Raw genomic sequence first — 17170 nt, 5'->3', positions numbered from 1 at the left:
ATGTTGCCAGGTTAAAACCTACAGGATCTCTAGTTGCAATGCAGGAAAAGTGAACCCAGAGCTTTAGGAAAGCTCAATACAATAAAACATGAAAATGAATAAACATCGGTATCTTAGGATCAGCAAATTAGGATGGACTGGAATTGAATACTTTTAGCCAGAAGTTTACACTGTTTACTATCAGGACATAAAAAACAAGGAATGGTCTTGTTTTCAGAGTTAAGAAGACAATAGCAAGAACACTACTAGGTTACAAAGCAATCAATGACCAGATGTCATCAATTAGACAAATGTACCCAAGTTTATGCTCCAACTATGGATGCAGGAAAGGAGATGGATGGATTTTATAATCAAGTTCTATTTTAAAATGACAGAGCATGCAAAGCATGGTGCGTTGTTTATGACAGGAGGTTTATTGCCAAGGTTGGAAATATTAAGGAGGAAAATATAGTTAGACATTATGGCCTTGAAAACTGAAGTGAAATTAAACTAGCTCATTTCCTATTTTCCTTTAGGAGGATTCTGGAAACTTAAGTTTTTTCTTAGAGTGGTTACACTTTGAAATGACACTATCTATTGAGTTTATTGAAAAGTATTAATTCAGTTTGTTATATTTCATTATTGACTCGTCATTTTTTATTAAATTTACCATTGGTATTTAAACTGAGGATGTTTTAAATGTTATGTGTATTTTGTTAACAGCAAAGAACCATACCGAGGCAAGGCAAAATAAACATAGAACGGGTACATAAATGTATCCACCTATCGTAGAGCAAAATGAGTAAAGTGCCATTTCAGAAAATATTGTGAAGTGTGGCATTCCTGCAAATATTGCAACAAAATTTGCTTTTAAGAATTCTTTCCCAATTGCAAAGACTGTAATGATATATTACTAAACTGAAGAAAGTTCTGGGAGGCAGAAGGAATGCCAAGCAATCCCTCCTCAATGGGGAAAAAGGGGTCACAAAAAGTATTAATTTGCTAGTTTGTGGATTTGATCCATTTTTAAAGTAAGGTAGAAAAATGCAAGAAGGGTTTAAGGTGGCAAGGAATTGGGATTTCTGAAAATTTGTCATAATTTTAAAAATTAAGAAATTTTGATGTTTCTCTCAAAGACAACATAAAGTTACTAATGGGCCTGGAAAACCACTATCCAAAAGTGCACACAATTTATGTATGTCACATTGTTGATTCAAAACTAAAAATTATGTGTACAGTTTATCTCTGCAATAAATTGTTAATGGTTTATTTTATAGCAAATATTAAAATAATGCATAACTATGAGTAGTAATCCTGACCATTACTATACAAAAAAGGATGGTCCATTAAGGTAACATCTAACCTGCATTAAAAAGGAGGGGAAACAGATTTCATACTGTTTACTTACAGAATATTCAGCAACTACACCTTTGTAGATTGCATAGAATTCCTCTGAATTTGCTCGGTCCATATAGAACTGCATATAAAATAGAAAGAAAGTCTAATACTTGAGTTTCTGTGCAGCAGAAATATGGAACTAGTATTGTCTTATAAATACTTAAAAACTACCTAACAATTATAAGCTGTCCTTTTTCTATTCAAGAACAACCCTGAAAGGAATTGTGTGGTTTCTCAATCACGCAAAGGCTATTTCTTGTTTGGCAAATAAACTGATAAACAAACATGCATGTGCACACTACTCATCAAATCACATGGTAAAAAGTCCAGCACACACAAAATTTATTTCAAACTAATAATAAATTTAAGAATCACAAAAGTCTGGGTTGACAATTTGCAAGAAGCCTTGACATAGATTCAGTGGGAGGTCCTGGAGGCGGCACCTTTTGCTGGTGACAGCATGTAGAGTCCTTTCCCAGCCTTATAGTTGTCAACCCAGTCCATAGTAGACCAGGTGCAAATCCAGAGCCTCTATGCATAAAGAAGCACCTTCCTCCAGAAAAAACTTAATTTCACTCTATCCTCTGAAAAAAGGTTTTTGTCAAGTTTCAGGCTGCACAAGGCTCATGATTGTTGTTAACTTTCTATATAATTCAAATATATATACTAATTAAAATTTAAGTGCCATAAGTTCACAATACATTGAGAGAAGGAAAGAATGGGGCAGGGGGAAAAAGAGGAGGCTGTCTAAATGCTTTTTGTAGAATGCTTTTGTTTCCTTTTACTTTATTAAAAATTATTTTAATGTCAAATCAATTTTAAATTCTTGTAAAATATTATTGCAGTTATCACTGACTAGTGAGTTTTAATTGTAATATCTAAGCATGTATTTGTAGAGTCAGCCTGATGTAATGTTTAAAGAGTTAGGCTAGAACCTGGGATGCACTGCCACACTTGAACGCACAGTCTAGAAACCATTTTTTATTCCAAATCAGGCATGCTGCTGCCCTCAATGGATCCAGAAAATCAGTTTAAGAATGTCTGAAAGTCATCGGCAACCATCAAATCTATTTTCTCTGAGAAAGAGGGGTAAACTATTCGCTAATTCCAATTATCATTTTATTAATCAAGATTAGATTTCTTCAGAACCAATCTGATCATTGCCTCTTTAAAAAGCTAACTATAATTGATTAGGGTTGGCAATGGGTCCTTTTGCTTGTTCTCTTCTAGAGAAGTAGCCAGATGCTTCTCAATATACCTTATTTATATCAAAATTATATTGATTTGTGTTCAACAAATTCAACAGGAATAATTATGACCCTTAAAAGTTGCCTCCGTAGTCAGTGCTGGTGAAAGAGTATAATGATCTACCACAGGAGTGTGAAACTCAAGTCATCATCACATGACGTTCCAGCTTGGGCGAGGAGTTTGACAGCCCTGATCTACCAGAGGGAAGGTAAATCAGCATTTGTAAACTGAAGTCCAAACAAACTGTAACAAGTGAGCAAGCAGTTCTGATTTTGAAATGCTTTAGCAGCAGTAACAACAAAAATGCTTTATTCTGCCTAAATTATCTCCTGCAATGAACAAACATGGGTTTTGCATGTGAAAAAAACCTGTGAACTCAGTTTAGTTCTGCTACTTTCCTGATACAGAATATGTTCAGAGACAACCTGATCCAGTTTTAAGTCATTTTCATCTTTCTTTGGCTGACAATCTGGGAATTCTAAGAAAAAAACAAAATAAATCCAGCAAATTTGGAGTCTGTCCATTTTTTGTTTAGCTGAAATGAAATTTCCTTTGTTTAGCATGATAACGTTTTGAAAACCTGATACAAGACACCACTAACAACAAAGCTGAAGGAAGCGGCTAACTTCTGACTGCAGCTGCTTCAGCTGAGAAAGAATCACTGAAAGTCGAGGCAGACATGTTTGTTCCCAGGTGCAATGGATTAAGGTGTGGCTCTATAGTAGAAACAGAAGGTGGTAAATGTGGAATTTTCTCTCAACCTCCTACTTCCACAAGAGCTGAATAAAAAGAAAATAAGCAAATTAGTTACCATCTGCAAGGCTGAGATATCAAATCCTCCATCAAGAATTGCTTTTATAATCTTTCCAGCTACACCTGCATTAAAACAAAAAATGGAGAGGAAGAATGGTCAGCTACATAAGAGTAGTTTTTTTAAAATATTAAATGCTTGAGAGTTAGCTGTTCTTATCATATATATTTTTTTAAAAATTCCAGAATATATTTTGACTAATATGTATGCATTTGACACCTGTACAGAGATAAGTATGACCTAGTTAAACTCTATGATAGTTTCCCAGCCAGTCTCACAATCTCTCACTCCCTCTCGCATCCAGCAGCAACCATTTACCTGCCTGCTGCTAAGGGAGGGAAGGATACCAGATTCCCACAAGAAAACTCAATGGGGAAGGAAGTTAAAAGTCAATCCAGTTCCCACTGCTTTTTTGTTTGCTCTTGATTACCCTGTTTCTCCAGAAAATAATATATTTTTATTGGATTTACAAAAGAGGTTTGTTAAAGTCTCAAAGAAGCCTATGCAATGGGACAAGAAGAACTGGACAGAGATAAAATCTTTATATTTGAATGAACTAAAGATTAAGATTTTAAGAGATAAAAGGAATATAAAGTTGGTTTATTTGATCAAGGTTAAAATAAGACATATTTTTATGTAATTCTGCCAACATTTTTAGTGACACCACGTTTGAAAAATTGATGTCTTATGGATTTGTTATATAAAGATATAAAGATATATAAAGATATGGGATAGGCTGTGGTAAAAAGAGATATGTTTGTAGCCTTATGGGGTGAAGACTACTGCATGTATTTATATTTGTGATGATGATTGAAAATCTTTTCCTTATACATTTCTTTTATTTCTTTTATTCCTTTTCCCCCCGTTTTTATTCTATCCTAAGGAGGAAGATGTTCTAGAGGATGGTATTAAAACAAAAAAAGCTCTCCTCCTGGGTCCTGCAAGATGTCAATTCTTAATAAATATAGCCCATAAAAAGATTCTAGTGCCAGACCAGATAGGGTACAGCATCTTAAATTGAAATCAGAAGAAAATTGGCAACCACTGCAGCTCTGAGGGCGTAGGTTATGTGCTGGTTGTGGAGTGCCTATAACTGCCTCCATCACAGTATTTTGCATTAGTTGCTCTTCAAAAGCAATGTACAGTACATTACAATAATTCATTGGGGAGGTACCCAGGGTATGAGTGATTTATGGAACTGGGGCAAATTCACCAACAGAAATTGTGCAAACACCCACCAAGTTACAATTGTTATCTGCTCTTTGAACAGGAGCTATGAGCCCCAAAAGACACCCACGTGAGAACAGAGTCTGTTTCGGGTAGTGCTACCCCATCCAGCATCAAAAATAGTAGATTTCCAGAACCTGAAGGCCCAAAGAGCCAGAGCTACTCAATCTTGGCAAGACTGAGCTGAAACCTGCTGACCCCCATCCAGACCCCCACAACTTCCAGACACTGAGATATATGATATCTATAATGAACTGTGAGAATAACCATGAGGAGGGAGAGGAACAGCCATTGCCAAGGCAATGGTCAAATAAAAGAAATCTCAATAGACAGCTGGAATGGAAATTGAGAAAGTGTCTCAGACTGGACCTCTCCAACTTCTCTTTAGGATAAAGGCAGCGAGGGGAGAGGCACATTCAAAGTTGCAAGATATGGCTAATGTTCTATTATTACTCTACAATAAGTAGTTTACTATTCATGACTTTGATGTTCAAATTGTATCTACCTCAAAGGTTTGATAACATCATCAGCATCTCAAGGAAGGGGATCAAAACAACAAAATAATTGAAAAAAGATATTCTAGAACAGTGATGCCTAACCTTTTTGCTGTCGCGTGCCAAAAGTGGGAGTTGCACAGGGGGGGGGGTCGCATGCGTGCATGCCCACACCCATAATTCAATGCCCCCCGCGCCCCTCCCCACTTTTGGCACGTGACGGCAAAAAGGTTACCGGCGGGCCCAGTAGGCCTGTTTTTCGCCCTCCCCAGGCTCCAGAGGCTTTCTTGGAGCCTAGGGAGGGCAAAAAGGGCCTTTCCCACACCCCCAACTGCCCGTTTCCTGACTTCTGGTGGCGCAGAAGGCCCAAAAATCAGCTGGCCGGTGCGCGCATGCACGCTGGAGCTGAGCTAGGGCAACACTTGCATGCCCACAGATATGGCTCCATGTGCCACCTGTGGTACGCGTGCCATAGGTTCACCATCACGGTTCTAGAACATCCTCAGAAACTGCACTATATCAAATCAGGGAATCACGGAAGAGTCATTTTAAATGTGAAACTATTAATCTCTTAATCAAAACAAAAACAAAAATATGTAACAAATTACATCAAGCTCAGTGTTCCTGACTACATTCAGAGTACTCATGTAACACATTTCTAAAAAGGGATCTGGAGGTGAGTCTAAATTATACTTTAAGTCAGTTAACTTAACATCTGTTCTAAATAAATTTGTACAATTGGTAATAAAATAAAAAGTAACTAGGTACATACTGTTTTTCCATGAAGATAAGATCTGGTCTCATATTAATTTTTGTTCCAAAAGACGCATTAGGGCTTATTTTCAGGCAATGTCTTATTTTCAGGGAAATATGGTACTAAATGTGTCCATATAGCTGATGATCTTAACTGGGGCTTCTTTTGGAGTAGGGCTTATATTATGAGCATCCTGAAAAAATCATGCTAGGGCTTATTTTCTGGTAGGGTCTTATTTTCAGGGAAACATGGTAGATACAAGCCTGGCTGAAGAAAAATCAACACTGACTTCATAAAGGTAAATCCTGCTTCACCAAGCTTAACAAAGTTCTTTCAGAGTGTCAGTAGGCACATGGATGAGGGCTTCTCATCAAAAACTGTTTAGTGCACTTAGCAGTCAAGGATAAGAGAATTGCTAATTGTTTAAACAGAAACAAATGACTAGAATTCAAAGGGCAAGTTTCTTTTTAGAGGAAAATAACAAGTAAAAGATCTATGTTGAGATTAGTAATTTTTAAATGAATCATAAATAATCTTGATGTAAGCAGTGAGCTGGCCTAGTATATGGGTGATATAAAACACATAACTCTAATTAAGGCCCGGTTAGTTCTGGGCTGCAAGGCCACCCTGGAAACAGCGAAGGACCAGCCCATGGTGCTTCTGCCAGCGAAAACGGGCTCCCAAGCTGTTTCCGGCTGCTATGGCCTCCTGCAACCCTCTGCCAGTGTGGCCCTCCCGAGCTCCATTTTCACTGGCGGAGGGTTGCAGGAGGCCATGGCAACCGAAAATGGAGCTCAGAGCGATGGCAGAGTGCTCGGGCCGTCACAGGCGCCTCCGACAGGAGTGATGCCATGCCCACCCTGGCCACGCCCACCCCAGCCCCCCAGGTCAAACACAACTCTGATGCGGCCCTCAATGAAATTTGTTTCATTGAGTTTGACATCCCTAAGTTAAATGAATGGGCAATTTATTTTTTCCCCTTGCAAACTAGAGAGACTGATCAAACAAACTATTTTTTTTTCCTGAGTGGCTTTTCTCCACCACGCAGCACCTCCCTAATAAGTGCTAACAAAAACAAGCTAAGAAGCTGCAGTCCATGACTTTAAGCAAATTAATTATCTTGGGCACAGCTTGTGCTGCTGCTAGCAACCAACAAAATCCCTGCCTTGACATTAACAAGTTAATAGCCGACAGCTTTTGCCTCCAGAGCGGCTCATGGCTTGCTGTCATGAGCACTTTAGGTAAACAGCTGGAGGGAAGAGCATTCCTGTCAATCTGAATTCCCAACTGGGTGCTTGTGTACACTTTTGCATTCTTTTCTTTTTCACAATATGTAAACACAAACATCAATTTCCTTCCACTTAATTATCTCAGTGCTGGGATAAAGATTTTTAGAGGTGGGGGATTGGGGCAAAGAGATATAAGACCTGCCCACAAAGTCAGCACTGTGACCATATTTGGGACATTTAATTGATCAACTCTCAAAAGATCATTGCTATCATGACGTCTCCTTTGGGGTTCTTCTATTCTGATATCCATCCTGCAAATTCTAAATTAAGCATTGATGCATAACAGGTGCTCCCGGTAGACAGGTTCAATAATATCAGCTCAGTGTATGGTAGTATTAAAAGACAAATGCCACCTTAAGTAGAATTAGAAAAGTGGTTGAAAATAACACTGCCAGCACTGTAATACCTCTTGGATGTTTGAGGTTCTTTAGCTCAAAAAAAAACAGAAATAGAAGGAATATGAACACAGGATATAAAATGTATGCATTGCATGGAGGAAGTGGCTTGGGATAAATTTTACTCTGTCTTAAAACCCTAGGACCAGAGCAGGGGCGGGTTTCAAAACCTGTCACTACCGGTTTGCTCGTGGGTGCTTCTGCACATGCATCCAGGCAGGTGGGCGGAGCCTCCCACCGCCACTGCTACCGGTTCGCCTGATGTGGGACGAACTGGTAGCAACCCACCACTGGACCAGAGACCATCCAATGCAGTGCACTAGAAGGTTTAAAGCAGATCAAAGAGGAAATCTTGTCTTTCTTATCAATACTATATTATGCAGGTAATCCTCGACTTATGACCACAACTGGGCTCAAACTTTCTGTTCCTAAGTGAGATAGTTTTGCCCCATTTTACCATCTTTCTTGCCACAGTTGTTAAGTGAATCACTGCAGTTGTTAAATTGATAACACAATTGTTAAGTGAATCTGGCTTCCCCATTGACTTTGCTTGTCAGAAGATCTCAAAAAGTGATCACATGACCTCAGGACACTGCAACTGTCATAAATTTGAGCCAGTTGCTAAGAATCTGAATTTTAGTAATGTAAGCATGATGATGCTGCAACAGTTGTAAGCATGAATAATGGAGATAAGTCACTTTTTTCAATGCTATTGGAACTTCAAATGGCCACTAAATGAAGTCCAGCATGGTCACATGATGTCTCTCTTAATGACAGTGACACTCAGCAACAGAGTTAGAGGTCCCAATTATGGTCAGTAAGAGGACTACCTGTACCATAGTTTTGAAACTGGCAGAAAGAAAGAATGAGTTTAAATCATTACGTTAAATCTTTTGAAAAAGAATAGTAGAAAATAGTAGTTTTCTATAATCTGAATGTCCTTCAGATATACTTTCTTCTTCAATTTCCCTAGAATATTCCAGCCAGCAGATCATTAATAATAATTCTAAAGTTCATACCTTTAAAATGTGTCCAGGCTGAGAAATGTTATTAATATTAAGCTAAAGAGGGTTAAATATTTTCTGATAATGCAATGAGCTAATTTTATTTGCAAAAATCAAATTAATTCCAAAAGGATTTTAAAAAGGATTTTAAATGATCAAACATATTTTACAAACCCCTTTAACAGCTATTTCTCATTTCAAAGCCTCCACTATTCTTATATGTTGTCTATAGTTATCTTTTGTACTAAAAGATTATATGGGAAGAAGGAACTATCATAATATATTCTAAACATTATCACTTTATTCTGTGAGGTCCTACTAGAAGCCACAAAACATGAAGGTCAAAGTGGTTTTGCACAGCATTCTCTTGCCAATATCTCTGCAGAACCTGTTAACCCAAATAATTATTTATGTGGTTTATGTACTTTAATTGCATGCAGAGAACATCTCCATCTGATTCTGCAAGCAGGTCAGCTGGAAATCATCTCAGCCTAACTGCTAAACAATCTGCTGGTAGAAAAGACTTTTGTCAAAGAAGGAAAAAAAATGATGAGCAGCAAACAGATCTTTTACCTCTACAACTATACATATTAACATTAACAAAAAGGAACAGCATTACTTGTTAGAATCATTCTGGAGGTAGCTACCATTCTGGAAATGATTTATATGGCTACTAACGAGACAAAAAGAGGACCAAAAGATATCTGTATTGACTCTGCAAGGTACATAACTAACCTTCTTTAATTGCATGAGGTTTAATAACACAGCAAGTACAATGTGTGTACGCGGCAGTGCCAGTAGGTCCACGGCCTCCATTGGAAGGAAAGAATAATTCCAATTCCTGGAAATAATAGGAATTAAATACATAAATTTAATAGGGTCTCAAAGCACTGAGATAACAATAGTCAGATTCATTGGTTTTCATGCCATTCATTTCCATTCCTTATTTTTTAACGTATTTTTGAAAGTGCCTCATCTGACTGTTCTATCATTCAGCATAGACAATAGACTTCCAAATACAAAAACCCAAAACAATACTAATTTTCAAAAATTCTCAAGTACAGGTAATCCTTGACTTATAACCATTCATTTAGTGACCTTTCAGAGTTACAAAGGCACTGAAAAAAGTGACCTACAAACTTTTTTCACACTTACGACCATTGCAGTGTCCCTGTCTCATGTGATCAAAATTCAAACACTTGGCAACTGCCCTGTATTTATCAAGGCTGCAGTGTTCCATTGTCATGTGATCTCTTTTTGCGACCTTCTGACAAGCAAAGACAACGGGGATGCCAGATTCACTGAACGTAACAACCGCAGTGATTCACTTAACAGTGGTGGCAAGAAGGGTTGTAAAATGAGGCAAACTTAACAATTATCTGGTTGAATTGGAAATGTTGGGCTATTTGTGGTCATAAGTCGTGAACTACCTGTATGCCAAGAAAAAGATACAATAAAACTTTCACAGAAAAAAAAATTGAGAAATATAAGGCAAATTTCAGTACTGCATTTACCAAGAAGAAGAGGGAGAAAACCATGAAAACCGTCCTATGTCCCCACAACACATTAATCGTTAACCATCAGATCAGTTCATTATTTTATCATATTACCACTCAATCGTTCACAATAAACATAAACAATAAATATATAACATTTGATTTCTTAGCTGTTCATATCTTGGAAACAAGGAACTTTCTAACCTGAATGCCACAGGACTGCTGACTTTGTTAAAAGAGTTTTAGGCTATCAGAGTGAATCAGGTGGGCCAGAAGAAACAAAAGAACAGCAAGTTATAACAGGTGACTTAATAGCCTGAAAAGATGAAAAAGCCACAAACCCAAGACAATAAAAACATAACAATCCAAATCCCAAAGCAAGCTGAATATTTTAATGAGAGAATATGTTCTTTCAACCAGAAGAAAGGAGACAGAAAACCATCAGAGCTAATGATTTAATGAAAAAGAAAAAAATACAGGCAGAATCAGGTGATTCAACAACATAAATGAAAAGAGAAAGAGATGGGGGGAAAGGAGCAAAAAAAACCAATCAAATTACAAAAATAAGTTTGAAACCACAGTCCTACTTCCTATTTATCTGTTATAACACAGATACTCTTTTGTTTGTTTTCCGGTCTGCCCACTCCTAGAAAACAGAGGGCCTTTTTACAGGGCTAGCTGCTCACTGGGGAGGGAAAGGTCATCATCAACAGCAGAGGTTCTCTTCACGATGAGGTGAGATCCTTCTCCTGGGTTGTTGTTGTTTTAAATAAAAAATGCAGACTGGATTGGGTGCTAGAACCTCTCTCCTACAGCTACAGAAAATTTTAGGACCATGATTTTAAAAATCCAATCAGCAGAAATCATCTATCTGAAATTCATGGAACTACATGAGCTGCTCAATTGGACAGTATGTACATATTCTGAATCTATTCTTTCAGACCTGCAATTTTAATACCTATTCAGAGATATTAATCTCCAGTTCTTTATCCCACAGTTGATCTTCACAAACAAATAGCCAAGTAATTGCTCTTCTACTTTACCAGCACAGCTTCTGCAAGATATGTGTACTTTTCTCCATTAATGGCCTGTTTTCTCATGGACAGGACACTGAGGTAAAATCTCAGGCTAGCAAGGGCACCTGTGAATTGGATCACCTGTTATTTCTCCCAGATACCTCGACTCAGTCCTGGCAGATGTTTTCACTTATCTCCCAGAGTAAGAACAATGCCTGTTGTCTTCTACAGTACAATGATCCTGAGTTGCTAAGTAATCTCAGTATAAATATTTCTCTTTCTCCAAGCAACACAAAACAAGGAGAAAGCTAGAGAAGATAAGAAAATTGGGGGAAGGAGGAAATCAGTAGCAGGAAAGACATTTCAAATGCCAAGGACTAGTCCTTCTTTTTTTGCCATCCTAATTTATAATCTCTTAAATTAAAAAAAAATTCAATGGCATGAACATGTGGTATACCACTTTATAGTGGTATAACATTCAACAATGTATAAATTAATGGATTCTTTAACTATTCACAACCCATAATCCCACTGTTAAATACATAATACCACATTAAAACACTTTTAAGGATACACAGCAGGGACAAATAAGGGAGTAATTAAAACACTGCCAGCAGCACTATTCTTAGCTCCTCTAATCAACATCAAGAAACATGCTTCCATGGAAAGAAAAGCAGGCATCAGAAAGTAAAGCACAAATATATTATCCAATCTGTTTTCTTATAGCTTGGAAAGACTCTAATGAAGTTTTGCCTTCAGATGAGCCTCCAGTTAATCTGTTTAAGATTATTTAATCAACCATAATGAATAGTTAGGAAACTATAAAAAAATTCTATGTGCCTATGCATTATCATTTATAGTTTCAATTCTAACAAGATGAAAATTAAAATGAAGTATACAGTATATATCTTATTTTATTCTGTAAGATTGACTATTTCATTTAGAGTATTATCATGCAATTACTCCTTTACCAGCTCAGGGCAATATTTGACTGAAATCATACTACCATTATTCAAAGTGATGACAATATAGGGGAGGCTTTACAGTGAAACAAATGAGATGAAGTGGTATAAACATAATTAATTACACAGTACAATGGTTTTCCTGGACAAACTCTTCCTGAATCAGAAGAGTCTTACTTACCTGAAGCAGAGGACTGGACAAGAGAATACTCTGATTTGTTGAAGCAATCTGCCTAACAAATCACTAAATATTTTTCTAAAAGCAAACATTTTGCCCCAATGTTAAGAGATTTATGTTAGTTATAAAATATGCCTTAGGATCTGCTACTGTCTTAGCAGGACTGCCTCATTTGATCAAAGCTAAGCTATGGAATTTGGAGGCTAGTTAATAAAGAACTACTGGTCAAAAGTAGTAACTTAAACAGAGTTTAGAAAGAAAGAAGAAGGAGTGTTCAGTCTACATATTTACGTGCATCAGTGAAAAAATGTAATTGAGAGGTATGAAAACATAATTCTTATAATATGCTAACAGAAACCAAGTCATGTGCAGAATGGGCTATCAAATGTATATTTCAGAAACTTACACTAGCAGCAGAGGCAAAGGAATCAGGTCCATGAGCCACATTTCTTATGCTGTCACTTCCAAAACGTCCTCTAATGGTGTTTGGAGCATCAGTTCGTGCAACAACTGAATTTGCAGGCCCTAATAATTGTTTCCATCTACCTATGGCATCATCTCCCAAAATCTCCATGGCAACAACAGGGCCACTTGTAATAAACTCAAGAAGCTCACTAAAAGCAAAAAATAGAATAGTCAGGATACCTGGGAAACCAAATGCTTCAAGAGGATTCTTCTGTCCTAAACAGGATAATAACAACAAAGTTGGATACATAGCACAAATCTTAAGCTACTACAGTAAAACAGTAACTTCCCAAAAAATCTGATTGGAAATAATTTCACAATGTTTCCCCGAAAATAAGACATTCCCTGATAATAAGCCCAATTGAGCTTTTGAGCGCATGTGCTAAAATAAGCCTTCCCCCGAAAATAAAACCTCCCCAAAAATATTTAAACGCAGAACTGAAAATCAGATAAGATGGCAAGAGGAGCCCCATCTTGCTCCACACGCCCCAAAATAATAAAACATCCCCGAAAATAAGGCCAATAAGGCCAGGGTCTTATTTTCGGGGAAACACAGTATTTTCAAAACAATACTTTGTTCATTCTCTTATCTTTTGCAATATCTGAAACTATTTTAAGAAAAGCAAAACTGAAAAAAGAGAATAGATTTGCTGACTACTGAAGAACTCTGATTTTATGTTTAACTGCAGATTAAGCAGTTAACAAAATTTCTAAACTTTTGGCTCCTTAGGAAGTGACAGTTTAAGAGGCCAAATGAAGCTTGCCAAGTCTATCAAACCAGGCATCTCTCTTGGTAGAACTCCATCTATTATTTATGTACATATATGGGCAATCCTGTTCAATCACAAACATGCATGTCAAAGAAACAAAGTACTAGTCTCAGTGTGTATATAAAGCATTACAAAAGAAATTTAGCACATCAATACTGCTCCCAGAAACAGTATGCGCCTAATTAAGTGGATAATCAGTAATAAGTATAGATAGCTGAATTTCCTAACATTACTTTTAAATAGGTAGTCCTCAACTTACAACCACAATTGAGTCCAGAATTGAAGTCATAAGTTATTGCAGTCATTAAGTGAGGTGCTCACGTGACCACCTCACTCAATGACCACAATTCCATCACTCCCAGTTGCAGTTGTTACGTGGTCACCTGGATTGTTAGCTGGAGTTTAGGTAAGGATCATTCTCCCTCCCATCCATGCTGTTTTGGCTCTGCACAGTGGTACTGCCAGCGGTGATCCCAATTGCCCCTGCTCCCCAACTGACCTTCACGATATCAAGCCATTGATATGATTCACTTTCCCTCTGCAACCAAGCTTCCCCTACCTTTTCAAGCAGGCATCCCTTTCCTTCCGCAAGCTGGCATCTCATTAGAAACTTTCTGGTCCCCTCCAAATCTCATGAAAACAGGTCATTTGGTTCGAAGAACATCAGGAGTCTTGTTCTTCGGTTGCTTCGAGGACCTCATTTCCCCATATCGCATGTGCACCATTTCTTTTGCACATTGCAAGGGCTTTCACATAAAAAGAGATATTGGTTTGAAGGTCAGCTGGGCTGCAGGGACAATTGTAACTGCTGCTGCTGAATATGGCTGTGCAAGCAGCCAAAAGGGGGGGAGAGGGGATATGCAAGGGGAGTTGCAGCATCCCCAAGGTTGTAAGGGCATGTGAGCTGCAAAGCACTTGAATTTTTATCTTGTGACCATGGCTGCAACTTCAGGCAGGGGTCGTAACTACTTTCATTTGGTGACATTGTAATTTCAGCTGGTTGCTGAACATATGGTTTTAAGTTGAGGACACCTATAATAAAGTGTAATGCAGGGGTGTCAAACTCGCATCGTCATGGCAGCATCACATCACGTATCAGGACTTTTTTCCCCTTTGCTAAACTGGGCTGGGGCAGAGCCAGCACATGATGCCTCCAGCCTGCAGACAGCAAGTTTGACACCCCTGGTGTAATGTGCACATCACTCCCATACTGTACCCAATAGACTTTAAACTACAGAGCATGCTACTGTGTCCTGGAACACAGAGACAGGCAGCTTGTGAACTTGCCTACACCTGGTCTCCTGGAAAGGAGGAACTGTTTAACTTTATATTTTGCAGTAATAAGAATAAAAACACCTTTTTTTAATGCACCACAATATCATTTTTTGGCAGCAACCATCAATTGCTATAAACAAATTATTGTCCTTCAATTTCCAGTCTGGCTATGCTAACTAACAATAGCTTTCTAATGATTTACTGGATATTTCAAAGACTGAAACACTGAATCTTCTGTGATACTCCACAGTACTATACTATACTACTGTACTATAGTACTATACTACAGTACGGTACTATAAAGTCAATTTGCTTAATGGTAAAGAAAATGAAAAGGATTGAGACCATTCTGAAACAAAAACAAAGTATGCAATACCAGAAACATATGTATTAAGATAAGACCATGTATACTCTTGTAAGAAAGTTCCAAAGATGAGAAAGTGATGAAAGAGTATTTTAATGTTGTTAAAATGTGTTTAGTTTATTAGAATATAAGTATCAGAGCGGGTCGCAGGACCTAGCTGATACTTAAAAAATGTAAACAAGGCCCGACATGATTAGCACTTGAGTAGACGACCACAGGAATTTTTTAATGCTAAAATCAAAAATACATTTTAGAAAGTAGCAATAGAAAATGATTTATTGTTATCAAGAAAATCACATGGATACGTCAATGAAACCACCAGGAGTTGAGTTTGACTTGACTACAAACCTGACAGACTTGAAAGTCAAGATTAACATCCAATTCTGTACAAGGAAAAGAGTATAAAATTAAGAGAAGTCTAGTTTTCTATGCTTATCAAATACTATCTACATTATGTTTGTGTAAATAACTCAAAGGACATCAACAGAAAGCAACATGGTAAGAGTTTTTATTTTATAGAATGTAACATACAAATGAAACCACTCTGTATACCAAAATATATACTCACTTGTAGTACGGCTTAGATTGATGGTCTGCATGTAAATCCATTGCTTCTCCCCTATAAAAGATATTTTAAGAATACTTTTAATATTCTTAATTAATTAATCCATTCTTAATGGATTCTCAATATTTTAATTAATGCATATATAGCAGGGGTGAAATGTTCCCTGTTCGGACCGGATCACCCGATCCGGTAGCGATGGAGGTGGGTGGTTCAGAGAACCAGTAGCAAAAATCCCTCCCCCACCCCACTGCCCAGCTGAGCCGCACAATCATCAGAGGCTTTTTTTTTACTTTTAAAAGCCTTTTTTCTACCGCTTTGGCCAAAAAAATGCTTTTAAAAGTAAAAAAAAAGCCTCTGATGATCGCGGCTCAGCTGGGATCCTCAAAGGCTTTTAAAAGGAAAAAACCCTTTTTTTCTTTTAAATGCCTCTGACGATCCAAGCTGAGTTGCCTGATCGTCAGAGGCATTTAAAAGAAAAAAAGTCTCTGCCGATCAGGCAACTCATCTGGGATCGTCAGAGCCTTTTGAAAGCATTCTTTTTACAACCGAAGAGGTCGTAGAAAAAAATTGTTTTAAAAGTAAAAAAAAAAAATTGGCCACATCCACCCAGTCACATTACCACCACCACCACCAAGTCACACCCACAGAACCGGTAGTAACAAATTTTAGATTTCACCACTGATATATAGTAATATTTCTAGCATTTTCTTAATAACAGATTGGAAACAAACTCTACAAGCAAAATACCCTTTGTCTTTTTCTTTCTTTCATTCATTCATTCATTCATTCATTCATTCATTCATTCATTTATTCATTCATTCATGTGAGATCACATTATATCACATACTGGTAGTATTTATCTTTATTTCTTCCATTCTTGGGCTACTGCATGGTTCAAGATGGAAATGCTAAATAGGATGGTTTTACAGTCATACTTTAATAAAATATCATGAGACATAGATTAGCAACAGCTATGCATTTTAGTGTAATTTTACAAAAAGCTAAAGATTATACTTCATGAATCAGTAAAGATTTAAAACATAAACTGTATTTCTATTTTTTGAAAAATAATGATTAAAATCTCACCTTGTAAGTTTCATCATTTTAGCCTTTGTTATCGTAAAACCAGAATGAATAATCATATCAATAATCTCTCCAAGTCTGAGTGCTACATCTGGTTTTAATAATGCCAAGGTTCTATTAACAGATTTAAATGAGAAATTTTTAAAAATTAGCTTATGCATCAACGTTACCAAGACAGGAAAACACAATCATATCAATTATCATTATGTGATCATTCCTAGTGCCCAGATAGATAATGGAAATATTTGGCCCAAATATTTCAGTGATGGAGAAATTCAGAAATGGAGGTAGTGACAGATTTTATTTTCCTGGGCTCCAAGATCACCGCAGATGGGGACTGCAGCCAAGAAATTAAAAGACGCTTGCTCCTGGGGAGGAAAGGTATGGCAAATCTAAA

At 37.3% G+C, this 17170-nt stretch overlaps 1 protein-coding gene across 4 annotated transcripts in view; it reads right to left on the bottom strand.

Annotated features, from left to right (window-relative positions):
* NME7 (NME/NM23 family member 7) overlaps positions 1-17170 on the bottom strand; it is a 105593-nt gene that overhangs the window by 62803 nt on the left and 25620 nt on the right. For all 4 annotated transcript variants that reach the window (XM_034412042.3, XM_087894834.1, XM_034412033.2 and 1 more), the window contains 6 exons: positions 16777-16887; positions 15694-15744; positions 12658-12865; positions 9335-9440; positions 3437-3501; positions 1388-1456 (listed from right to left, as the gene is read on the bottom strand). In XM_034412042.3, the coding sequence (XP_034267933.1) occupies positions 1388-1456; positions 3437-3501; positions 9335-9440; positions 12658-12865; positions 15694-15744; positions 16777-16887 (610 nt within the window). The remainder of the gene's footprint in view (positions 1-1387; positions 1457-3436; positions 3502-9334; positions 9441-12657; positions 12866-15693; positions 15745-16776; positions 16888-17170) is intronic.

Source organism: Pantherophis guttatus, chromosome 5, assembly GCF_059756535.1.
Source record: "Pantherophis guttatus breed Tessera chromosome 5, ASM5975653v1, whole genome shotgun sequence".
NCBI classification, from domain to species: Eukaryota; Metazoa; Chordata; class Lepidosauria; order Squamata; family Colubridae; genus Pantherophis; species Pantherophis guttatus.
Note: the sequence above shows the minus strand (reverse complement) of the source record. Positions and strands in the feature narration are given on the sequence as shown.